This window comes from Saccostrea cucullata, unplaced genomic scaffold (assembly GCF_032062105.1).
Source record: "Saccostrea cucullata isolate Sc308-1 unplaced genomic scaffold, CSIRO_AGI_Scuc_v1 ctg151, whole genome shotgun sequence".
Taxonomy (NCBI): Eukaryota; Metazoa; Mollusca; class Bivalvia; order Ostreida; family Ostreidae; genus Saccostrea; species Saccostrea cuccullata.
Window position 1 is genome coordinate 171,638 of NW_026928016.1, and position 23,512 is coordinate 195,149.

General features: G+C 34.1%; 1 protein-coding gene across 2 annotated transcripts in view; it reads right to left on the reverse strand.

The window, feature by feature from the left end:
• Positions 1-22,722, reverse strand: part of LOC134276194 (sacsin-like) — a 56,710-nt gene extending 33,988 nt beyond the window's left edge. The window contains exons 1-8 of one of the 2 annotated variants that reach the window (XM_062758472.1): positions 22,591-22,722; positions 22,117-22,233; positions 21,820-21,967; positions 20,263-21,420; positions 19,917-20,049; positions 19,482-19,762; positions 8,559-19,321; positions 6,342-7,036 (exon numbers count right to left, since the gene is read on the reverse strand). In XM_062758472.1, the coding sequence (XP_062614456.1) occupies positions 6,767-7,036; positions 8,559-19,321; positions 19,482-19,762; positions 19,917-20,049; positions 20,263-21,420; positions 21,820-21,967; positions 22,117-22,233; positions 22,591-22,716 (12,996 nt within the window). In that variant the 5' untranslated portion in view covers positions 22,717-22,722 and the 3' untranslated portion in view covers positions 6,342-6,766. Of the gene's footprint in view, positions 1-6,341; positions 7,037-8,558; positions 19,322-19,481; positions 19,763-19,916; positions 20,050-20,262; positions 21,421-21,819; positions 21,968-22,116; positions 22,234-22,590 lie in introns of those variants that run through there. The other variant, XM_062758474.1, reaches the window with a different exon arrangement.
• Positions 22,723-23,512: the final 790 nt, after the last annotated feature.

Here is a 23,512-nt window from a genome sequence, read left to right on the forward strand (position 1 = left end):
CTGGGGATCTAATGGGGTTCAAAAATGATATCTTTAAATACAAAAACACTCTAGTTCCCAGAATACTAGTACATCGATAATTTGCACAATTCATTCTTTCGGTTTGATTAATTTACAATTGATCAACGCAAAGTCGGCAATATTTTAGCCATGTTTCGGCGGTTTTCATCTTTAGGAAGATGATGGGTGGTCTCCTGTACATTAACCATCAGTTTTCGGGTTTTTTTTAACTTTAAGGTCGAAAAATCATGTTTTTATGAAAAAACCTTGGTTTCCAGAACTCCTCTTACATTTTATATAGTACCCTAGTCAACTTTCAAAAGATGATTGATAATGCCTTGTAGATAGGCTATAAGGTTGAACCGTTCTGTAATTCTCAATTTCATCCATAGGGTCTAATGCCGTTAGTAATGGTAAAAAAATAATAATTAAACAAAATATACCCTTCTTGCCAGAACTCCTCTTATATTTTACGCAGTATAGATTGATCAGCTTTTGAAAGAATTGGTGGTGTCTCGTATATGTGCAATCATGTTTCGGAATTATCATTTTCACCCCAGGGTCAAAAAGGGGTAGCAAAATCACACTGGTTTCCTGAAATTCGGATTTGTTATTTTCACTATTGGGGTCAAATGGATGATTTTAAACACCTCCTGGTTCCCAAAATAGCCGTTGTAATAATCATAGTAGTCTAATTTTTTTTTTTTTGAAAATGATTGGTGGTGTCCTGGAATGTACAATGTACTTTTGGAATTTTCATTTTCACCAAGGGATGAATTTCCTAAGACGTTCTTAGGACACTCCTTAGTCCTAAGAAAGCTTCATGAACATGCCTGAAGGTTGCCACCCCCTTTAACCATTTCTTGGATTGTTGAAGCAGTAGATCGAGTTTGACGAGAGATGTTTAATACTTGAAAGTGTGATGCAGCCTTCCGGTTGCACTGTCCGTAACTTTAAACCTCGAAAAACTGACCTCAGAAAGAATATAGTTGCAGGGAAATTATTTCACGGAGTTTCAGATGAAATTTAAAAGTTGATGTCACCGACCCAGAAAAATTCAAGATGGCGCCGATGTGTATCTTGTTTATTATTAGGTAGGGAGTATACATATATATTTATGCCCCCGTAAACGACGTTCCGGGGGTATATAGATTTTGTCGTGTCCGTCCGTCTGTTTGTCTGTTTGTCTCTCTGTCTAACTGTCTTTCTGTTTGTCCGCAAAAACTTTAACCTTGCCCATAACTTTTGATTTAGTGGAGCTATGACTTTTATATTTAATATGTGTATTCCATGTGACAAGACCTTTCTTTGAGTACCACCAAATTTGACCTTTTGACCTTGACTTTGGAGTTTGACCCACTTTTACACAAAAATTCCAAACTTTTACTTTGGCCATATCTTTTGAACATGAGATGCCATGACACTTATGCTTCACATGTGCATTCTTTGTGGTAAGTCCTTTCATTGTATACCACGACCTTGACCTTTTGACCTTGGCCTCGGAGATTTACGTATCTATGAAAAAACATTAACCTTGGCAATACCTTTTGAACGGTAATGACTAGAGCTTTAATACTTCACATATTTATTCCTTGTAAGAAGACCCTTCATTGGAGTTTGACCTACTTTTAAAAAACAAACATTGACCATATCTTTCATATGGTTAGAGCTAGTGCTTTCAAACTTTATTTATTTAATTTTTGTGACAAGACTTTTCATTTGATATCAAAACCTTTGACCTTTTGACCTTGGAGTTTGACCTACTTTTAAAAATTTTTAACCTTGGCCATAACTTTTGAAAAGTTAAGACTAGGGCTTCTATACGTCACATACATGTATGCATTCTTTGTGGCAAAACCGTATAGTGGATACCAATTACCTTAACCTTTTGACCTTGACCTTAGAGATTTCCGGACTTATGGCAAAACATTAATTTTGGCAATAACATTTGAACAAAAAGGGCTAGGGTTCCCATACTTAATATATGTAATAATTGTGGCAAGACCTATTATTTTTGATACCAATAACCTTGACCTTTTGACTTTACCTTAGCGATTTCCTGATTTATGAAGAAACATTAACCTTGGCAATAACTTTTCAAGGGCTATGGCTTTCAAACATCACATATGTATCCTTTTATTGGATACCAATAACTTTAACCTTTTGACCCTGACCCTAGAGATTTCCAGACTTATGGAAAACATTAACTTTTGAACGGTAAGGGCTAGGGCTTCCATACTTCACAAATGTATTCTTTGTGACTAGACCTTTCATTGGATACCGATAACCTTGACCTACCATAATGACCTTGATCTTGAAGAGTTCTGTACGTATGAAAAAAACTTTAACCTGGTTATAACTTGGGAACAGATGGTGATAGGATAGAGCTTTCATATCTCACAATTGTATTTCCAGTTAGGAGACCCTACTTTGGGTACCAAGATATTAAATTTGCATTTAAGAAAAGTTTAATCTTCAGTATGTTGCCATACGGGGGCATCAATGTTTCACAAACACATCTTGTTTTTAGAAGAAAAATAAGTACCGTCAGGTGCCTGTGGTTTTGGTCTAATTTCAATAGATATATACAAAATGATCCATTAACTGAGAGGGAGTATAACAATGAGCCATCAACTTTTCTATATATTTACCACACACCATGAGGATACTCGATCAGTATGACTGACCTAGCCTTGGAATGATGAAGAATTTTTTTTCCTTTTTTACATGTACATGCATTATGTAAATTATGGACTAGATACTACCTTCCCATGAATCTTTTAATTTTTGAAAGAAAATTTGCAGAAGTAGCGATATTACTCAATTGCTTATAAATGAAGCATATGGACTGACAGGGACAAAAGTATCAAGTGATGCAATAGAAATATTTTATTGATCTATACTACATGCCAAGTTTGAATATTTAATCCCATTTAAAATCAAATGAACATTAAACATATCAACTTAGCTAGCATAAATGTGCACAGCATTTTTCAATAATGACTGCGGACTTTTACACTAGCTAAGTTCACTTAGTATTTAGGTCCCTGACGAATGTTACTATAATACAAATTTAGATGGCCCAGTCATCAATGGTATTAAATAATTATTAATGTATCTCAAAAAGATGCCATTCTACCAAGGAATTTTCAAAATATTAATATACTTATAATGAATTAATAAACACATTATACAAGAAAAATCAGCCATCTTCAAACAATTCCTAAATTAATTCAGGGGCCTATATACTATTTAACTTTAGGTCTCTAATTATTTCAGAGATAATAAAAAATTAACAAAGGACTCACAAATACAACAAAGCTGTCAAAAAAACTCCAATTCAGAATTCATAATAAATCTTAATTAGAATTTATATAGGAAATGACTTTTGACTCACTTCGACATAAGAATATAAAATAAAGTAATTGTCATGAGGATGTCTCAAGATACTTAAAGACGTACAACACACTGGGGGAGATAACTCTTGCGATTTCAATTGAACGTTTGACGTGACGTTAAATTTAACGTCAAAAATAAAGCGTCAAAACGACGAGTAAAACGATCCCGATGTATATCAATCATGAAAGAAAATTGGGATATGGGGCTTGGCTGTGATTGTGCGTACCATACTCAATCAATAAGTATTTTTTGATTAACCCGATTAAACTCCGTAAAAAGCAAGAATAAAATACCATCCCTTAATGTTTATTTCATTTCATTTCATATACAATAAATTGTATTTTTGATCAAAGCGCAGCATTTTTTTTTATTCTGAAAATTTTATTTTACATTGCCGAAATTCTCATTATGTACAATTGGCTATATAACATTCCGATTAATGGTCTTCATTATAATTTGTGCATTTACGATATAAATATTGTTTTTCTTCTTTGATTAAATAAGACAACAATAAATAAACAAAAAACTTTTTACAACGTAAAATCGATGTTGTTCTCAGACCCTTACTGATCAAAGAGGAACAACTCTGAAAATGTAGGAGATGTTTATTTTCCTCCCTTTATTCACGGTTTTCCACAGAATCAGATACATTTACAGCAAGACCTGATAAATCCGAGAATTGAATACTATAGACCTCATATGCACAATGTAAGTATAGAATTGAAAAGAATCGTTCATTTGTACTGAAATTATCTGCATTTATGAATATCCTATTGCAGCAAATCGTTTGACTTTCTGTCAACAATGTCGGTTCGCATTTCCTCGAATCAAAACAAAACGTAGCCTATAAGATTTTGAAAAATATCAAAGTGAGATTTGATATAAATTGAATTAGATGAAGAGTTTAATTAATGTTTGATATTTTGAAGTTAATGTGGACGAATACGGAATTTTTATTTTAACTTTAGAAGCGACGACATTGAAAGAAATGCGTACGATATCATGAGGGGTGTACATCTATGCAAATGTCGATGTATCCTAGTGATGGGGAATCGGAAAAAAATCAGAATCGATTATCGGTAATAATCGGCTGGGCATAATCGATTAATAATCGATTATAACCGAAATTTAGAACTTTAATGAAATTTATATAGAAAATTTAAAACTTATTCAGATTTCTGTCAGACTTTTACAAAAAAATCTTTTATTTACATAAAATATTCAAAAATATGAATTGAAATTTCTCTTTTAAAAAGTGGAAAATAATATTTTGTTCACTTTAAACAATATAGGACTATTAAAAACAGAATGGGAATTAATTTTCTCATAAAGTCCATGCAATGGGTATTTTACTGATATTAGTCCCGCCTTTCTTAATACATGTATTTATTTCTTAAAATTAGCTTTAATTAGTTAAAATTGCAAGTTTTAAAAGTAGTTATCCAGAAGTAAGACTTGTATTTCTGATTATAATTACGTTTAAAGATTGACTAGACTAATTATATTTTCCTTTGTATTGTAAAACCTTGCAATATCACCGTTTCCTGGTTTTAGTCTGACCCCATATTTAATCATGGCGGTAAAAGTATCAACAAGACACGGAATCCTTCCATGTTTTCAACATTCATCACTACTTTTATGCTCTTTGCACTTGGATTTGGTAATAAAATTAAAGTATGACACTTTTATTTTTTGTTAGCGATGTCGGCGACATTTATTTCATAATCGATTAGTAGCATCGAAGAGCTTCTAACGACCGACAATCGATTGTCGGCGACAATCGTTCCATCACTAATGTATCCCCACGGCCACATACTGTCTCGTTTGAAATAATGACATGAAAGAAACTACAATTATTCCATTTACATCACAGGAGATTTGACTATACACCATTTTTTTAATGAATAAAATTAAAGAAATAAAATTAAAAATCGACATATTCAAGTTCAACAAAACTTGAATTCGTATCCAGGTTTCATGTGATATGAAATGCATAACGCATACATATATGGACTAAACACTAAAATCCTTCAGTAATTTTTTCCTGATACATATGAAAAGAGTAGTCAGTATTTATTTATTCTGCATTCATGAATTTAAAAACTAATGCATACCTCCGGGATTCAAATGACGAAATACCAGTATATTTGCACTGTAAACGACGTGTCGTCAAACGCTAATGGTCTGCGACGCAAAAAAGGAAGGGGTGGGGGTGATAGGGGTACTCAAAAATTGCCTAAAATCTACATTTAAATAAGCTTTACATATGAGAACTTTTAAATTTGTAAGTTAATATATTTTTGAAGCAAAAGCAGTATTCCAATTTAATTTTTTTAATGTGTATTTGTAGATTCATGTAACAAAGTGATCGACCCCGGTCTGAAAGACGCGCGGGAATGTGATTTATTGCGAAAGGGGGAGGGGTAATTTTCCGCTATTAAATCAAAACTGGTCGTTCAAAAATTATACAAAAAATTATGAAGATTATTTTTACCACCAGCTACCTAAAGAAAGTTTTTTACCAAAATTAAAGGACAGGTTTTTTCACAAAAAAATTTTGAATTTGAAAAATACGCAATTTTCAAGGCTTAGATAATTCACAGTTTTTCAGTTTAAGGTCTTTAAAAATTATTTTGATGATATTTATATCAAAAAGATGACTATGTTTTTGTGTTAAATGGTTAAAGGAATAAGCCAATGAAATTTGACATTTATATCTAACCTGGCTTTTTTGAAAATAAAGGTTTAAGTAGTTCATTGATTAAAATTTTCTCTCTTTGTAAACAACTTAAGGGGGGTAACTTTTGGAAGTTCCTGTCCAAAAACCACTCGAACGATTTTGTCCAAAATGTGCATACCTGCAGTAGATATAGTCATGTACTAAATATACAAAAATAACGAAAATTAAACGACAGGAATTTTTTGGGGTAGGTGTGTTGTACATCCTTAAGCAATGCAGAAAAATCCTAAGTAATACATAAGAATAGATTATACTGCATTAAAATGAGAACAAAATCCGTTTTTCTGATTAGAAGTAAAGAAGCCATTTGTCACATTTCATATAGGGGTGCATTATATAAACTCAAACAATAATATAGAGATATTTGAATCATTTTAAGGACACATACATTCATGCAAAAAAAAAAAACTTTTTAAAAATCAACTACAAATACATATATTTTTATCTACAAATATACTTACAACTGTGAATTGTCAATTTTAAAAGTGATAAAGCAAAGTTGAAATACATTTAAAAAAACTCTAAATGAAATTGGAACTGTTACACATACATTTGTTGCATAGAGAAAAATATTCTTTACAAAATAAAACAAAACTAAAAAAACGATCACTTTCTTCAGTTTATATTTCACATTAAGAGGTCATCAACCTTTTCTACTATAAATTCAGCCAGCTCCAATGCTCGATTTGCTTGGACAGTGTTGTATGCCGTGGAAGGTTTATGATTCCCGTCTGGATACCTCATTCTTTTAGTTTCTTGTGTTAAGTTTTGTAAGTCTTGTGCTGAACGTTGGATATCTACAGGGCATGTTCGAGCAAGATCTGATAAATTTTCATAACGCACAACACGGTTGGCATCCTCGCTGTACTGCCAGGCTATCAATGCTTTTTCTGCAGCCTTCAAATGAAGAAATTTAAAAAATATGTAAAAGACATGACCAGACTGATGACCAGGCATTTACAGATGCAGCAGACTTTATGTTTTACATTTAACTTTTAAAGTTTTGATGCACAATTTTGGTCTAAATGATCACTTTTAAGGCCTAATTGAAATTTTCACTATGCTTGGCTACACATTGAGGCTTGAACAAGAGGAATCAAATTTATAATCTTTAAATTGGTAAAAGGTTATATACTCATAATTTTGAATACAGTTTGACTGATAAAAGAATTTGTGCTCTTTAGAAAGATTTCGAAGTTGTAATGTATTTTTCATATTATATGACCAAATAAGCACCCTTAAGTTTAAATAAATGTAATCAAGGGTAATGTATAATGTAACAATTTGGTGTTGTTTTAAATAATACAAAAAGTTTACAGATGAAATTCCATTAGTAAAAAATAATGTTTTCAAACGGCTTTTTTAATACATGACCAAGCCTGAACCACCTTCGGACCCGAATGCTGAGATAAGGGGAAGTTTATGCTAATGTCTTTGGAAGTTTAGGGCATATAATTTTCTTCTAAGTGATTTGACATCCAATCCAGAATTTTATTAAAAATAAATTTGAGTGTTTCCGTTTTCTTTTTTCATGATTCAGTTAAAGTTTACCTACTCTTCATTTATAATTTTTTCTACAACACCTGACCCTGGAGCTATAAATTTCACAATTTTGGTAGAGAGTTTACTACTTATTACAATCTAGCCAACAGTTTGTCTGGTCCAGATGAAGACTTAAAGATTAAACTAATTTTGATGGTTCTGAAAGTCTCGCCCCTCAGGTCCCGGGGGTGGGTTGGGGGTGGGGCAGGGTCCATGAGTTTAATAATTTTTGTTCCCGTATACTCGTAAATGTTTTACTTTGAAACCAGTAATTTTTGTGGGGGTTTAAATTTCGTTGTTTTTGAGGCATGGAGAAATTGACGATTTATGACTACCACGAAATTTCAAATTTCATATGCATTACTATACTACTATACTACGTAAATATTCCCCAATCACGAAATCAATGCCCAATAAACTAAAATCTTTCTCCAAACCTCGAAAATTTGACCCCATGAAAATACTTGTGTGCCAAAATCGATTGAAGTAAGTTCATAAGGTCCAAAGAAGAAACTGATAACATATGGACGACGATGGACGAAAACAGGCAGAAGTAGGCCACGAGTAACTCAGATGACCCTAAACTTTCGTTTTATTTATGTAAGTTTGAAATTTATTTCACTGGATATTGCATCCAATTCATGTACAGAATAAGAAACAAGTGCATGGAAAAAAAAATCACTATAACTTTTTTGGTGTACAGAAAACAACTAATAGTTTAATTCAAATGACATAATCATAGATGTTTTTGTACTTCCATATAAAATAATTCTTTTAAAGACAAGGTTCAGACAAATTTATTTTGAGTATAGGGATAAATTTATTATATATCAGATTTGAATTAAATTATTTAGCGCTAAAAGTATTAATTACATACTTGATGACTGGAAAGACAAATCCAGTTGAAGAAATCTTCCCCTGAGCATGCGATATTTCTCGCAAAGCGCAGGTCATACTTTGATTCTTCAAGCCATTTGGATGCTTCAAATGGTTGTGGGTTTGGACAGTAGGTTTCCTCAGGCCGTTGATGTGGTCTTCTCGATGACGTCGAAGGTCGATGAAAATGATGGAAGTGATGTTGGTACTCTTGTTCTCTTCGGAAAAAGGTTTCAAATTCTCTAAAAAATTCATCACTCCAAGGATGAGGTTTATTTGTTTGTTCTGTTTTATCTGTTTCTTCAACATTTTCTCCATTTTCAAGTTTTTGAATGATATTTCTTATATACTGAAATACTTTAGTTGCTCTTTCAACATCATCTGGATTTTTATCTGGATGCCATTGGAACATTACTCTGCGACATATATTCCCTCTTTGTTCTTTTGGCAATGTGAATGCATGTTTCAAACATTCTCTGATTTCTTTGAATATTTCCTCCAGTGTTCTATTATCTCTAGATGGTAAATTGTTCTTGGAACTTGTTTCTTCTGATGGTTCCCTTTGATATAACACTTGAATCTGAAAAGCTTCGAAAGTGTTACTATCGTCCGGTACCTTGGATCGATTAAATTTGTATAGTTCATAGGCTTTCATTTCTATGACTTTTTGTGGCCCAATTTGAACAAGGTATGCTTGCAGAAATATTTTATCATTTGTATTGACAGATGTTGAAAGCTTTTCTTTCACTATTGCGTATTTGTATTCCATATCTCCCTTGCTATTCGTTCCAGTAAGATGTGCAACATATTCATTAGGCTCAAAGGAAATGAAGGCGTTGTCTAAAATGCCATGCCATCGGATTTCTACAACATCACCAGGATTGGGCAGCTGATGGGAGAAATCTTTGTGTTTTCTGTTTAGAGACTGAACATAACGTTCATCCAATAAGGATTCGATTTCATCACGACTTCTTACTTTGTTGCATATCATATGGAGGTAATCTGACAGTGCTTTCTCGAAATTACAACCAGTGCTTTTTCTAATGGCAGTAGAAATGACATCAAGACATTTTTTTACAACCTTCTCTGGGTCATTTTCATCAGAAAAATTGATATAAATTGTACATTTCAAATGACCATTTTCTTCAAGGTACTTAACACAACACGAACGGGGTCTGCTTTGAATATGTTTGTTTTGGTAAGTGAACTTTTCCTGTAGATTGCTTGCACATTTCATACAAATTCCACGCAAATTTTCCTTTAGATGAGAAATCTCAGCATCTGATGGAAGTTTTTCCCTTTTGTCAAGCTTTTCTTGGTAAACCAATCTAAGGATTCCATTGATAAATTCACTGCTTGTTAGAAAGTCATTTATTTCTCTTGATACTTGGTTGTCTTTGACATCGGCGTTTGATACATCAACTTCAGATGTTATAACATCAGATATAAACATTGGTCTTATTCTCTTTGGCAGACATTTTATTTTTGTTCGAAAGCTTTCTACATCCATTCCCTCTACAGATGATAGTATATTAAAGTGTTCTTCCGCTTTTATAACTTTACCCATGAAGGGAAAATCTATGTGCATTAATGATTCAGCTGTTAATAACTTGCCTTCTTTAGTCAAGAGGTAAAGTACCTGGTTGTCCAACGCTTGTGAAACATCATCATCGGATGAGAGAAATTCGAATAGAAATGCCATGGCTTTTTGTGCAGTTTTCAGTTCATTGACATTTAGTGTATCATCACTGGAATGAATTTGCTCTAAAACCTTCGCAAATGTTTTTGCCGAAATTTTTCTGGAAGCTCCAAGTTTTTCAAAAATGGGAAAGAAAGCAAAATATTCATCTGGTAAAGTCAACAAATATGGTATCATTTTGTATTTTTCCTCCAGCTGAAGAATGAATCTTTCGCAAGGTAATAAGCATGGGAGATCTGACATGAAGACAAATGGAATTCTCTTGAAAGTTGGAATGTCCATCTTTTGTAAGACTTTTGAATCATTTGCATATTCATAAAATGTCTTCATCAGACTTGAAATTTTAGAGATATTTAGAGAATTCAGATCCTTTTCCGACATACTTCCAATTTTGTTGCACACGGATTGAATGTGAGTGAGAACTGTCTCTGCTGTTGGTTTCTGAACTCCAAGTTCACACAATTCAAGTCCTCCAGCACTTTTTACACTGCTAATCCAAAAAGGCAAAACACGACATTGTGTCCAAATGATTGGTTCATATTTGTTTATCACAGATCCCTTGAATTGTATCAGATGATTTGATTCATCTCGTGGACAAGGATATATCTGACAATATGTTGAATTTATAGGATGCGGAGGAACAAATTTGATTCGACTTACTCGTTTCAGAAAACCTGAGGAGTGAAGCTGAGTTGCATATAATAGGTGATGAACAAGGCATCTCGACTTGTTTTCAATATTTTCAGACAATCCATGGCGTCCTTGTGTTTCTATCTGCAACGCAAACTCTAAAAACAAGTCTTCCGTAATTTCGGTTTTCATGCCAACTAAAGTCATAAACTTTTTCCAAGGAAGAGTTGAAAATGGATGAGGCGGGTAACATTTTGGATCCGGGCACATTTTCTTCATGACGTCATTGAAAGGACTAAAGAAATCTGAAGCTACTTTTTGAGTTCCATCAACATGGGGTATAAATGGTATTTCCTTTAGTGCCTTAACAAGTCTTTTTTGTTCCTCACTATAGCTAGTTGAATGTTTTAACAAATGATCTTTGATATATTCAAGATGAACCAATCTATGCTCTTGGGGTATATTGAAAAAGGATGGAAGAATGTGTACCCTATATACTTCACTTATGCTATGCTCTGTAACGTTGAAACGCTCAAAAATGCATTGCAGTCTTTCATTTCTGCATAGCAAAATTTTTCTTGTCTTTTCAGCCCACATGTTCATTCCATTTGCTGGAAGTCCACCAGGAAGAACTAATATATCACGATTTTCTTCAAGACTAATTTTTTGTCCATGCACAGTCGTGAATAATGGGAGTTTTCTTAACTTGTCAAGTAAAACTCCTGCATTTTCAGAGCTCAGTAATTCTGTTAGTCCCCCTGCAAAGTACTCTAAAATTCTGCTACAATCATCAACTTTTATTTGTTCATTTTCACAAATTAATTGTCTATGGGCATACAGACATTCTAAAACATCCGTTATACGATCTTGCGAAGCAACGAGATGGGGCAGTGGATGAGATGGCGGCAGGCAATCTTCATTTAAAAGAGGTAAATTTAGTTTCCCTAGAGATATTTCCATGGCAGGTTGAAAAGATGACAAATTGATGATATGCCAGGCGAATTCAACTGGAATGAGTGAATGTTTAACATCGTCTAAAAGTCCCATGAATCGTTTCCCACTCACTTGTGTGGTAGGAATAAGGCACCATGGAAGAATTGGATGAATCAGGCGTTTTATTTCTACTTGATTTCGTGTCTCACCCAACTCTCTCTTAATGAATTTCCAAAGTTTCTTCATCCACTCTTTGTTTGGAATGTTTGACTGATTAGGGTTCCATTGACAAACCTTATGACGATATCTGTCATAATCCAATTCAAAGTTCAGGTGTTCTTCAAACTTTTGAACAGTCATCCGTTCAATACAATTAATTTCCACTTTCGAGAGTAGTTCATGCAATAATTTATGAAGTTTCTTTTCAGCCGAACTTGGTATCAAGTCTGAAAAAGGCGTAATTAAGACCGGATTATTGCTTCGAAATTCTACAAGATTTCTCGTTTCCAACAAACAGATTGGAAGGCCTTCTACTTCAACGTTGAAGTTTTCAGTTTTCATGCAAAACTCTAAACATGCATGTAAACGTTCGGTTGTTTTGAAAGGTGATTTTGCCAATTCTAAAAATCCATCACTTCCGATAATTTTTCTAATTTCACAGTTTTCGGACTTCAGAAAATCAATAACATTTTCTGGATTTAACTTGTCAATTGATATACCGGCATCTTCAATGCATGTGCAGATCATTATTGGTGTATCTACAAGTTTAATGTTTAAGTCCTTTGCAATTTCAATTATCTTTTCATCGTCTCTGTAATCTTTGTTGAAAAGAACTTTTCCGTTTTCTTCATACAGGGAATAGCCAAAGACTCTGGAAACGTTTTGCTTGATTAAACGGCGTGAAAAAAACAAGTTCATTTTTCCCTCTGCAATACATTCATAAACTGCTTTCCCAAGACGTTTCCAATAATGGTTACTGGCTAATTCAAGGTTTGGAAAGAAACTATGAAAGACATCAAGCTTTCTCTGAAGATTTCTGCTTTCGCATTCTTCTGAGGAAGATAACCCCAGAATACTCTGCAACAAATTCAATGCTTTAGCGTAGATTGGAGCGATAACATGAGATAGTAACATGTAGTTCCACTCTGTTCTGTATTCTCTTTTATCATCTTTCCACAGATCTCTTCTAGATTCATTGTCCAGGGAAAAATGACCATTGATGTGCAAAGTCAAACCTGTTTGACAAGGTAGAGGCAAGAAACAAAATGCAGTTGCATTTGATAGAGATCTATCCAAAGGCATTGCAATGCCTCCCTGAGGCAGAAGGCCCAAGTTCTCATCATCGAAAGCATCTTGAACTGAGTTTGGAATATGAATTCCTTCACTGAATCCAAACTTTTGAATGATACACCATTTGCTTTCTTTTTCAGACGTACTTTTGATTTTCACAAAATAAGTTACATCATTTTCCTTCATCATGACAATTTCTCCTCTCTGCCGAAACATAGAAGACATGTTCACGACATATTTGTCAAATTCTGATTTTTTGAATTTGTCTTCATCTGAAAGCAATAATTCAGTTGTATTTTTCACAACTAATTTTCCATTTTCGATGCTTGCTATTGATATTTTTGTCACATTTCGCAAAAATAATAAAGATTTTGTCATCTCCGATTCAAATGTCTTCAACATATTCAAGATAATTTGTTGTGAAACTTCTTTATTTGAAAGTTCAGACTCCCTTGCAAATTGAGAAGTGCGAAGAGGCAATCGAAATACTGTGCCTGATGATTGTAGTAGAATATCCTCATGATAACATTTGAATACATCTGCGAATGGAATTCTTAAATCACTTAGCTGCGTAAATTGTGCCCCGGGAGAATATTCATTTGCACCCGGTGCATACTTACAATGCGGATCCATAACACACAATGTATCTTTGTCACCTTGTGGCGATTTAGAAAGGAATGATGGAACATCTGTTATGTGATATACAGCATTGAAACCAACTCCATATTGTCCAGTTTTTGTAGGATCATCCCCTTTTGAACCTTTTCCTAAATGTTGAATTCCTAAAATGTCATTTTCGGTAAAGTGACTATTGTTGTAGACTAAAAGAGCAGGTCCGTGAAGAGGATGCCAGGAAGAACTAAATATTTGTTCCGCCTTATATGTATTAAAATCTGTTATGAACATTACTTCTGTGGCCTTGGCATCATCAGCATTTTGCAACATTTCTTTTAAAACCCCTTCACTGAAAGGATACTCCTGAAGTATTCTCTTGATTCGATCTGAAAGCTCCTCTCTTTGTCCGAACGGCTTCAATTGTTTTACATAATTTTGCATAAGTGAACCACTGATCTTTGACTGCACACCTAGGATTCTAGCATCTGCCTCTCTAATCTTTGGATGTGGGTATTTTAAAGACTCTCCCTTTTGTAACATTGTACTGTCATCCAAACACAAATGACGAATCGGAGAAAAGATTCCATTTTCATCAGGAATACAAATATCAAGAAATTCCTCAGGATACTTAGTTCTTTTGTACACTTTCGCTAGTAATTCGACAAGATTACACGCAAGATCTAAAGATTGTTCATCTAATTTACCTTTGTGTTTCTTAGCCATATTTTCAAGGACTGGAATTACATCTTCTTCTTGAAATTCCTGTTTAACACCAATTCTTTGCAAAAATATAGTGTTGCTTTTCCATGTGATGCGATCTAAGCCGTATAATTCTGGAGAGCAATTGACTGGAATAGAGAGTGCAGTTTGTTTTGGCTTTACAAATCTATCATCAATGAGAAGACAGGGTTCTTCTCGCAACATTTCAATTTCTGACGAAGATTCATTTCGGCAAACACTGTCTAGGTATTCATATATATCAGCACAAATATTTCTCAACAACATTTTGGAGACGTCCGAAAATGAAGCGGGGTCAATTGTTTGACATATATCGGTAAGCTGATCAACTACTTTGGCTGTCTGTACTTCCTTTTTGAAATTTACACCAATTTCCAGAAGCACATTTTTTGGATACATTGATACCTGCAACACTGACATATCTATAATGAGTTCTCGACACCCGACCAAATTTTTGCAAGAGTCTGAATAAAGATCCGATGGTTTAGCCAGGGCACATGTGAAGTTTTCTTCAAAGTGCAGAGAACACCTTGATGTAAATCTTTCGCAGTTACTGTCATCTAAGAACCAAGACAATGTCCAGTTTGTTGGCTTTGGTAAAGTTGGTAGAAATGCCATGTTTTTTACCTGATAGGCTAAATTTTTCGATAAAAATTTGCTATCTTGAAGATATTTTAAAATGTTATTACATCTTTGAATGCTACATTTTGCACATTTCTCAGCAGTACTTTGAACTGAAGAAATTCGTTCAATCAAGATGTCTTCATTGATCTCATCTATCATCATTCCCATTGACTTCAATACTACTTGACGAGAATATGATTCAAACTCTCTTGCAACAAAACATTCGTCTTCCTCGTAAAACAAGGACGCTGCTCGCCCTTCTCGCTTCACCAACTCACATGGCTTCTTCAGTGTACTGTTGGGGGTTGTAGGAATACATCTGATTGTTTCAATCTTTGACTTCACCGATTTGTTTGCCTCGTCTAATGCAAATAAGACAAGATTTGTAATCATTTCACATGACCAATATTTATCACTGATATTTTTCAAAAATATCTCCAAATAAAAACTTTCTAAAGAGATAATTTTCGACTGTATCTTCTCAGGTAATCTCCCAAATAATGTCTCAAAACTCATTGAAATCTGTTTTTCCAGTGGAATCAGGTAAACCTGTTCATTTCTCTTGTAATGGTTTGTTGCATCTGTGGCTATTTTCCCTATTTTTGACGTTTGCAGTACTGGGTCCAAGAATATTGCTTTACTCAAAGGTAACCACATTCGATCTCTACAAAAAACTTTGCAGTCTCGCTGAAGAACTGTTTCATAAAATGTTCTAAAGAAGATATCAAATTCAGTATTTTCAGTATTTTTTGAGACTGTTGGCCACAAATCCTGGTACTTTTCACACATTATGTTATTTGCTTCCATTGTTTCAATTAAATGGATATATGCTTGAACTACTGCGTCAGACAACAATGCTTGATTCCACTCATGCCCAAAATCGTTTTTGTCGTCGGTTGTTTTTGAAGAAAGTTGTCTTCGATTTGAAGATACAGCAAATGATCCATTGATATGTACTGGAAGAGGTGAGGTAACCGGTAAAGGTAGATAACAAAAAATATGACTTTCTTTGTAAAATCCATTTGGTATTGTTTGTAAGGTTTTATGTTTTAAAAAGCCATCTTCCTCCTCAACATAAACTGCTATGCTTGCAAGTGGCAGAGCACCTTGGACTACAGAATCTTTCCCTATTTTTAAGCTTGCAGACGTACCTGATGCCCATGATATGAACCATTTTGTTACAGATCCTTCTATGTTTGACTTGAAAATCTGCTTGCAATAATCATTAACTTCAGTTGTTATATTCACTAATGCTGTTTGAAGAACTTGTTGAGGGCTTTTGCGAAAATCCTTTTGACATTCTTTCATACTTGATCCAAAAGAAGACAATATATCAGAATTGTGCATAGTATCTTCTCGGCATACTCGATGTAGAAGAACCATTTCATTTGCACTGCCTTTCCTGGAAAGATGATAGAATTCAATTTCTTTTACATGTTGCGTGAAAAGAAGCAAGTTTCCTGCGTTTTCCGTAAACAATCGTATCATACTTTCCATTTCATGTTGATCATATATTTTTTCACTGATTTCACTTTGAAAGGCCTGTTCTTTTGTTCGCAGTGGAAATCGGAAGAGGGTTCCTTCAAACCACGGGGTTTCAGTTTCTAGATTGCAACCAAAGATTTTATGAAACGGCAGAAATTGGTTTTTCATCCTTCTTAGCAAAATCTTGTTTTTTGTTGCTCTTAGGTCTATTTTAAGTCCAGGGTTACTTTTTTTCACAGCTTTACCAAGGTATTTTGCATGTGGATCAAAAATAACCAAATTTGATCCGGTAATGAAACAAGGGACGTCTGTTAGATTGTATACTGAGCAAAATCCCAATCCAAATTTACCAACTTTAGTTAAATCGTCTGCTTTGGTCGCCCCACTCAGTTTTGTGATATTTTCTAAATCCTTTTGAGAAAATAAAGCATCATTAAAAGCCCATAGGGCTGGTCCTTGGCACGATTCCATATTTTCGTCAATTAGCCTTGTTCTACAGTCCATATTTTCTCTTTCATCATACAGAAAGCACACTTTCTTGGCTTTAGCATCATCTGCATTTTGTACTATTTCTTTTGGAACTGCAAATCCATCCTTGTAATCTTTTAGAAGATTCTTTATCCGCCTTGTTAATGGTTCGGATTGCCCCCACTCTTGGATACCTTCAGTCTCTGAAAGCAAATTTTCTGTGAGAGATGGAACACCTAATTTTGCTGCCGTGTCAGATGTCACATCCTCGTGAACAAAATACATTGATTCCCCTTCCTCCTCAGCTAAATCTTTCAACCATTCTGCATTGCAATAATTACAATCTCTGGAAAGTTTAAATTCTAATTTTGTTTTGGAGCTGGAGTGAATTGGGACTGGAACATTCATGCTTCTGATTTCTGAGACGTACTTCAGTTTATTCAATATCCTTACAACGATGTCAAGATCTCGGTCAACACAGTCCATCCTGAGTTGTCCCTTTTCATGTTTGTTTTTCAATGAATTCAAAATGTTGATGAGTGTTTCCGTTGATTGCTGGGACATGCAGCCAAGATGCCTTGCTAACTGTTTTATTTCTTGTGTTTGAAACTCCTTTGGTAAAGACACAAGATATGGGTGAAGATCAATGTCACTGGGACTTTTGTTGATGTATATTTGATCAGGTGGAGTAAATCCGTCACCCATCCACATATTTTCAAGTGGTATGATGATGTTCCTTTTTAATGAATGGAGTTCAGCTAGGTGTTTATAAAGAAGCTTCACTGGGAGGAGATATTCTGATTTGTAGTCCTCATCGTAATTTTCTACATATTTGGAATGTTGTTTCAAAACAAGTTCTAAATCTGGTGTTCTATGCCATCCAAATTCCTCAACAAGTATCGAAGATGTATCAGAGGAAATAATTGGGGCGACAGATCCGACAAGTGCCTTGTACTCACTATGATATACATCAGATGGTTTGCTGTAAAAATGATTCGATTCGAACAAAGACAAATTTGGTATCCAAGAACCTGAGCTTTTGTGTGGTCGTATTATTTCTAAATGCATCAGGAACTCTCTGAGAGTTTTTCCTGTGTCTTGCACAATCTTCTGAAACAATTGTCGTCTACTGATTAACACTTCCATAAGTGCTGATTGTCTTTCTCTTTCAGTAGAAGTTACGCGATTTTCAATGCTGCTCCTATGGATTTCGAAAGCAGCATGATAAATATCTGTTGCTGTTAACATTTCCCTAGACTTAAGTCCAAGTTTTCGGAGAACTTTCAGACCTTTAGCCTGAATACTTTTGGCTGGAAACATTGACTGGTCTACAATTATCATACATACTATTTCATCATCTGGATCGTATAACTCAGAGGCTTTTTTGTACACGTGTGTGTTGGTCTGAACAAACGGCACGCTTCTTATAAGATGCATGAGCTCTTCATTTCTGTTGTAAACCTTTTTTTCTATGACAAATTTCATTACTTGAAGTTGTTCTTCAGGACTATAAAATATATTGTCCAGAACACACTGCAAGATTTCTTTATAAACTTGTAAGTCTCCTAGCTCTCTTGCCCCAAGTTCCTTTGCAAAGGAAATGATTTCTGCATCACTTGTGAGAATGACATCTGAAGGATAGCGCACAGGTAAATTTTGTGAAAGGATTCTTTGATTTTGAACAATGCTTACATAGCCCTTCTCAGTTTTAAAAAGTTTTACGTTCTGAAATACTCGTTTTGCACATTCGCTCAGGGGTTGGTATCCTGTGCTAAAATATCGTAAGAATTCTTTTTTCTGATCTTCTGTAGTGTTTTCGTTGAACTGCTCAACCTTTTCTGTCCAATTATACATGCGGCCAACAGTATCAATAGCATTGATAAGAATTGCTATAGAGGAACCAGGTAGGAATTTGTATAATTGCGGATGCTGAAGAACAAACTCGGGCAATGAATCCAAAACTTTGATTGATAGCAATTCTAAACACATGGTAATATTTTTAGACAACTGACCTTGTATCAAATGTTCACTCAGTGAATGCAATCTATATTCAGTGCCCTGTATTTCTTCTGGAATTAGCGGGAGGTGCGACACTATTCCAAGATTATTAGGGAATACTCTGACAACGTAGTTCCACACATTTTCAAGCCATTCATAATTAAGATTTGACTTTGAAATCGTCCATTTGATTGGATATGGACTGTCACCTATATTTTTTTGAATTGTTTGTTTAAGGAGATCAATGAAATTCCTTTCATGCATGCGCTGGATCTGGTATACGCCTGAAAAAAAGTTGATAAGAGGAAATATACATGGATATCATTAAAATAACAATGGAATCCTGCTTAATAAATTTTTTTGTAAAATTTTATTTTGTTTAAAATTACTAAAAAGTATACATGTATTAAGCATGATACGCAATGACAATATGTGTTACATTACCTTTTTTGATAAGACCAGAAAACATTTCTTGGAGATCAGGTGGTAAAGTACGCAACAATACATCATCCATTCCAACCAATATGTCCATGACCTCATGAGGCACCATGTGTATTATGTTAGTGTTGATCTTGTCGCGACTGAATTTGGTGTATCTTCCATTTTGCAGTGGAACAAGATAAAGGCCTTCCAGTTTGTTCACATTACAAAATCTCAAAAATCGAAGCAGATTCAGTTTGTCATGATTACTGCAACTTGTATATTCCTCCGACTTTCTCAAAATCCTAAAAGTACAACTGCTGTTACCAATATGTAGACATTTAGGTCTAAAGCAAAATGAAACACCATGTCTGAATATATGTCCCAAAATGGGTTTCGCAGCTTTCACATATGAAATCAAATAACTGATAATCAAACAGAATGTGTTTGTACACTTACTTATCTAGAAAGTCAGGTGTGACCTCACAATTTCCCTCCAGTTTCAATGTCTTCCACACATGGTCCTCCACATCCACGGTATTTTGATGATATTTTTCAAGAATTTTTCGAACTGTTGTTTCGACTCCCTCCACTTATTAATACAAAGTTTAAGAAATAAATAAGAGGAAAAATATTAATAGAAAGTTTCAGAAATACATAAGAGGAAAAATATAAGGTATTCTAAGATTTCAATAAAATTTAGAAAATAGCAGACCAAATCAGAAGGCGTTTTGATTTACAATAAGGGTGGTCTTGTCACCAATGTTTTTGTTTAAATTCAATTTTGTATAATTTCTGTAAATACCTGCATGACTAAAATTGTTAGCTCTGAGGAAAACAGCTTCAGTCTTATTGATCCACTTTCCACCGTCATTTAATGTAAAATACAATGGCATGTCTTTCAGTTTTGTGATCATGGGAGAAATCAAAATTTTCCAGTGTTCGTCAATGTTGTCTACATCTGGAATGCACTGGGACACGGCTGCCACAAACTTTTTCTGGTTTTCTTGCCTTTGACTTTCTTTAGCTAACTCATGAATAAATAGAGAATAGAGCTCCGACAAGACTTCTGTAACAAGAGCTTGGTTCCATTGGATGGCTTTATCTGTATGTGCGTTGTGTCGAATCTGATCTGCCGTAGGCCATTTTACAACCCTTCTATTTTGGCTTAGAGCAAAAAATCCATTTACATGAACTGGCAAACCACTCAAGCTTTTCTCCGTCAACGGGAGTGGCAAAAAGCAAAAAACGTGACCTTGGAAATTCAAAGGAAAATCCATGTTCATAGCAACCCCAACATATGGACTGTAAGAGAGAGATTCATCAAAGGATAGTTTTTGAAGGTGTGATGTCATATGGCTCTTTCCCTTGAACAGGTTCATTACTTTCCATGTTTTTGTTGTAGTGTTAAGCTCTTCATCTGTAACACAGACTGTCATATCATAGCTGTTCAAGAAAGATTTTGAAGGCAAGGTATTTTGCAGGTCCTGAATTTTTGACCTCATATCTTCTCTTGCGGACCGTACATTTTCCGCCGAAAATTCGTTAATGTTCACTGAGAAATGAAATTTTCCTACGTCTATAGTGTATAAACATTCTTCTTCTTCTTCTTCCCACAATAATGTAATACTTTCTAGACATTTCAAAAAGAGGAGTGAAACTGGAGCTTCGTCCTTAAAAGACTCGAAAAGATCTCTCACTTTTGATTTGTTATATTTGTTGTCTGACAACTCAGTCTCCTCTTCCCTTAAAGGAAATCTGAATATTGTTCCCTCAAAATGACCACTGTCAAGTGTTGTTTCCTCAAACCCCAAAACCCCTTTGAATGCCTCTAAGCAGTCCTCCACTTTCATCTTCTTGTACTTGTGAAGTTTGCGGAGCTGCATCGTCTGGCACACCTTTGAGGAATCTTGATGAGGATCTATCACCAGAAGCTGCTTCCCGCTGATGATCAATGGATGATCTGATAAATGTACCATATCCATGACACTTATAATTGTGTAAATAATTATAAATTGTTTACTTTGCACATAAGCATTTAAAGTATTTTACAATGTGCATTTAACTTTGAATTATTATTTTTAGGAATTATATTTTCAAATATGCTTAACAACATATGACTGCTTTTGAAATGAATGATGTTGTGTACTGAAAAACGTATGTTTCTTTAAATTTGCTTAGGTTAAACTAAATGGAAAACACATATACTAATAATACATATACTAATAATTAACATAATTAAAATTATTATTATCAAAAAATATGCTATTTTAGAAACATAAAGATGAGTTTTGTGTATGCATTTAATGTCTTATTTTGTATATTTCAGTATGTACTTAAATACTGCCTTTTGAACTTTTACCTGTTATGTGAAAAACTGACTTGAACCCAAGTCCAAATCTTCCAACTTTTGTCCTGTCAAATTCCTTGATGCTGCTATACAACATTTTTATTCCTCTCCAATCCTCTTCTGAAAACACGGCATTGTTGTAAACTAGCAGTGCTGGGCCCTTCAACAAGAATAATAAAATATTTTGAGCAAAATTCGAAAAAATTCTTAAGCGTAAGTTAAGGTTTGATTATTTAAAATGTGGGTTTGAATTCCGTTACTATGAGGTTTCTTTATGATAGTTGTGATAACTTAATCATAAACAACTACTTTGAAGTATTTTCTGAATGGCGCTTTCTTTGTTGATTCATGCTGAACCGTTCGCCTGCCATCATACAAAATCTTCATTTCTGTAGCCCCGGCATCCTCTGCATTTTGAATGATTTCCTGTTTGTACAAATAATTAGTTTAAAAAGCAATTCACATAATTTATGTGGTTGTTTGCATAGATACACGCCCATGACTTGAATGTTGTTGGATAAAAATGTTTTAACTGTGGATGCCCATTCTAAATTACGGTTGTTTTCGATTAAAAAGAGTTACAATTTTCATATTATAAATTTAAACAAGAACGAGAACATGAAAATTTGTAGTCTTTTTGGCTTAAAATAATATTAAAAAAACAATTCAGTTCATAATATGATACTCAAGTTGCCCCACGGAAGAAGGAGAGACAGTTATTTTGTTTCTGAATTATTTTTTTTAGACTTTATGAGGCATATGGACTGATAATGGTAAATATGCCTTAAGTATTTGTCCATCGTCTGGGTATTCACTCAGAATGGTCCTTAGCTGCTTAATGAGTGGGGGCTGTATCATCCCCGAGTACTCAATTTCATCATCAGAATCCGAGTTCACGTCGTCAGCCATCTTAGATGAGTGTTTACATCAAAAGAAACACCAATTGCTAAAATATTGAAAAAAAAAAATCTCTTGTAGGTTTATTAACTTATTAGTTAACTTATTAGATTAGATTTATAATATTTAAATTCTATACTGACTTGATAAATTTTGCAATGTTTTTTGGATATGTTGACCTATATGTGCATAAGTTTCCTCCGATATTTCACAACTAACATTGCTCAACCCTGATCTTTTTATGTACAGACATAATCTGTTTCATTACCTGTCCTCCCTTCCTTATTCAACAAAACACAGTTAAAACCTCGTCAGTAGCAAAAATAAACTGAGAAATGAAATATCACAAATTTTATAAATATTTTGAATTACTTTCCCATTTTATTTCTTTTCGAAAATGAGGAAAAATTGTGGATTGAACTTCTTTAGCACATTAAAAAAGTTTTTTAATGGATATCTGCTGCGATATGATAAAAATTAAAACTGTATTCGTCCCACCAGAAAAGGCTTAAGTGTAAATCAATAATATATTCAATCCAACGATTGAAAAGCGTTTAAAAGAAAGTCAATAATTGTGTTTTAGCTAAGAGAGATGAGTGTTTGTTATTTTAAAAAAAATGAAAAAAAATCTAAAGAGACACAAGGAAGAACAATAAAATGACGTTTAATAGCTATATTCACTTTCTTTAGATCGTGTATGTAAAAAGACAAATGTTCTTAATCTATGCCTCACATCTAGGCAGAAAAAAGATAAAATATTACACAATAACGAAAAAACACGCTAATTCAGAGAATCTGTGTCCCCCGC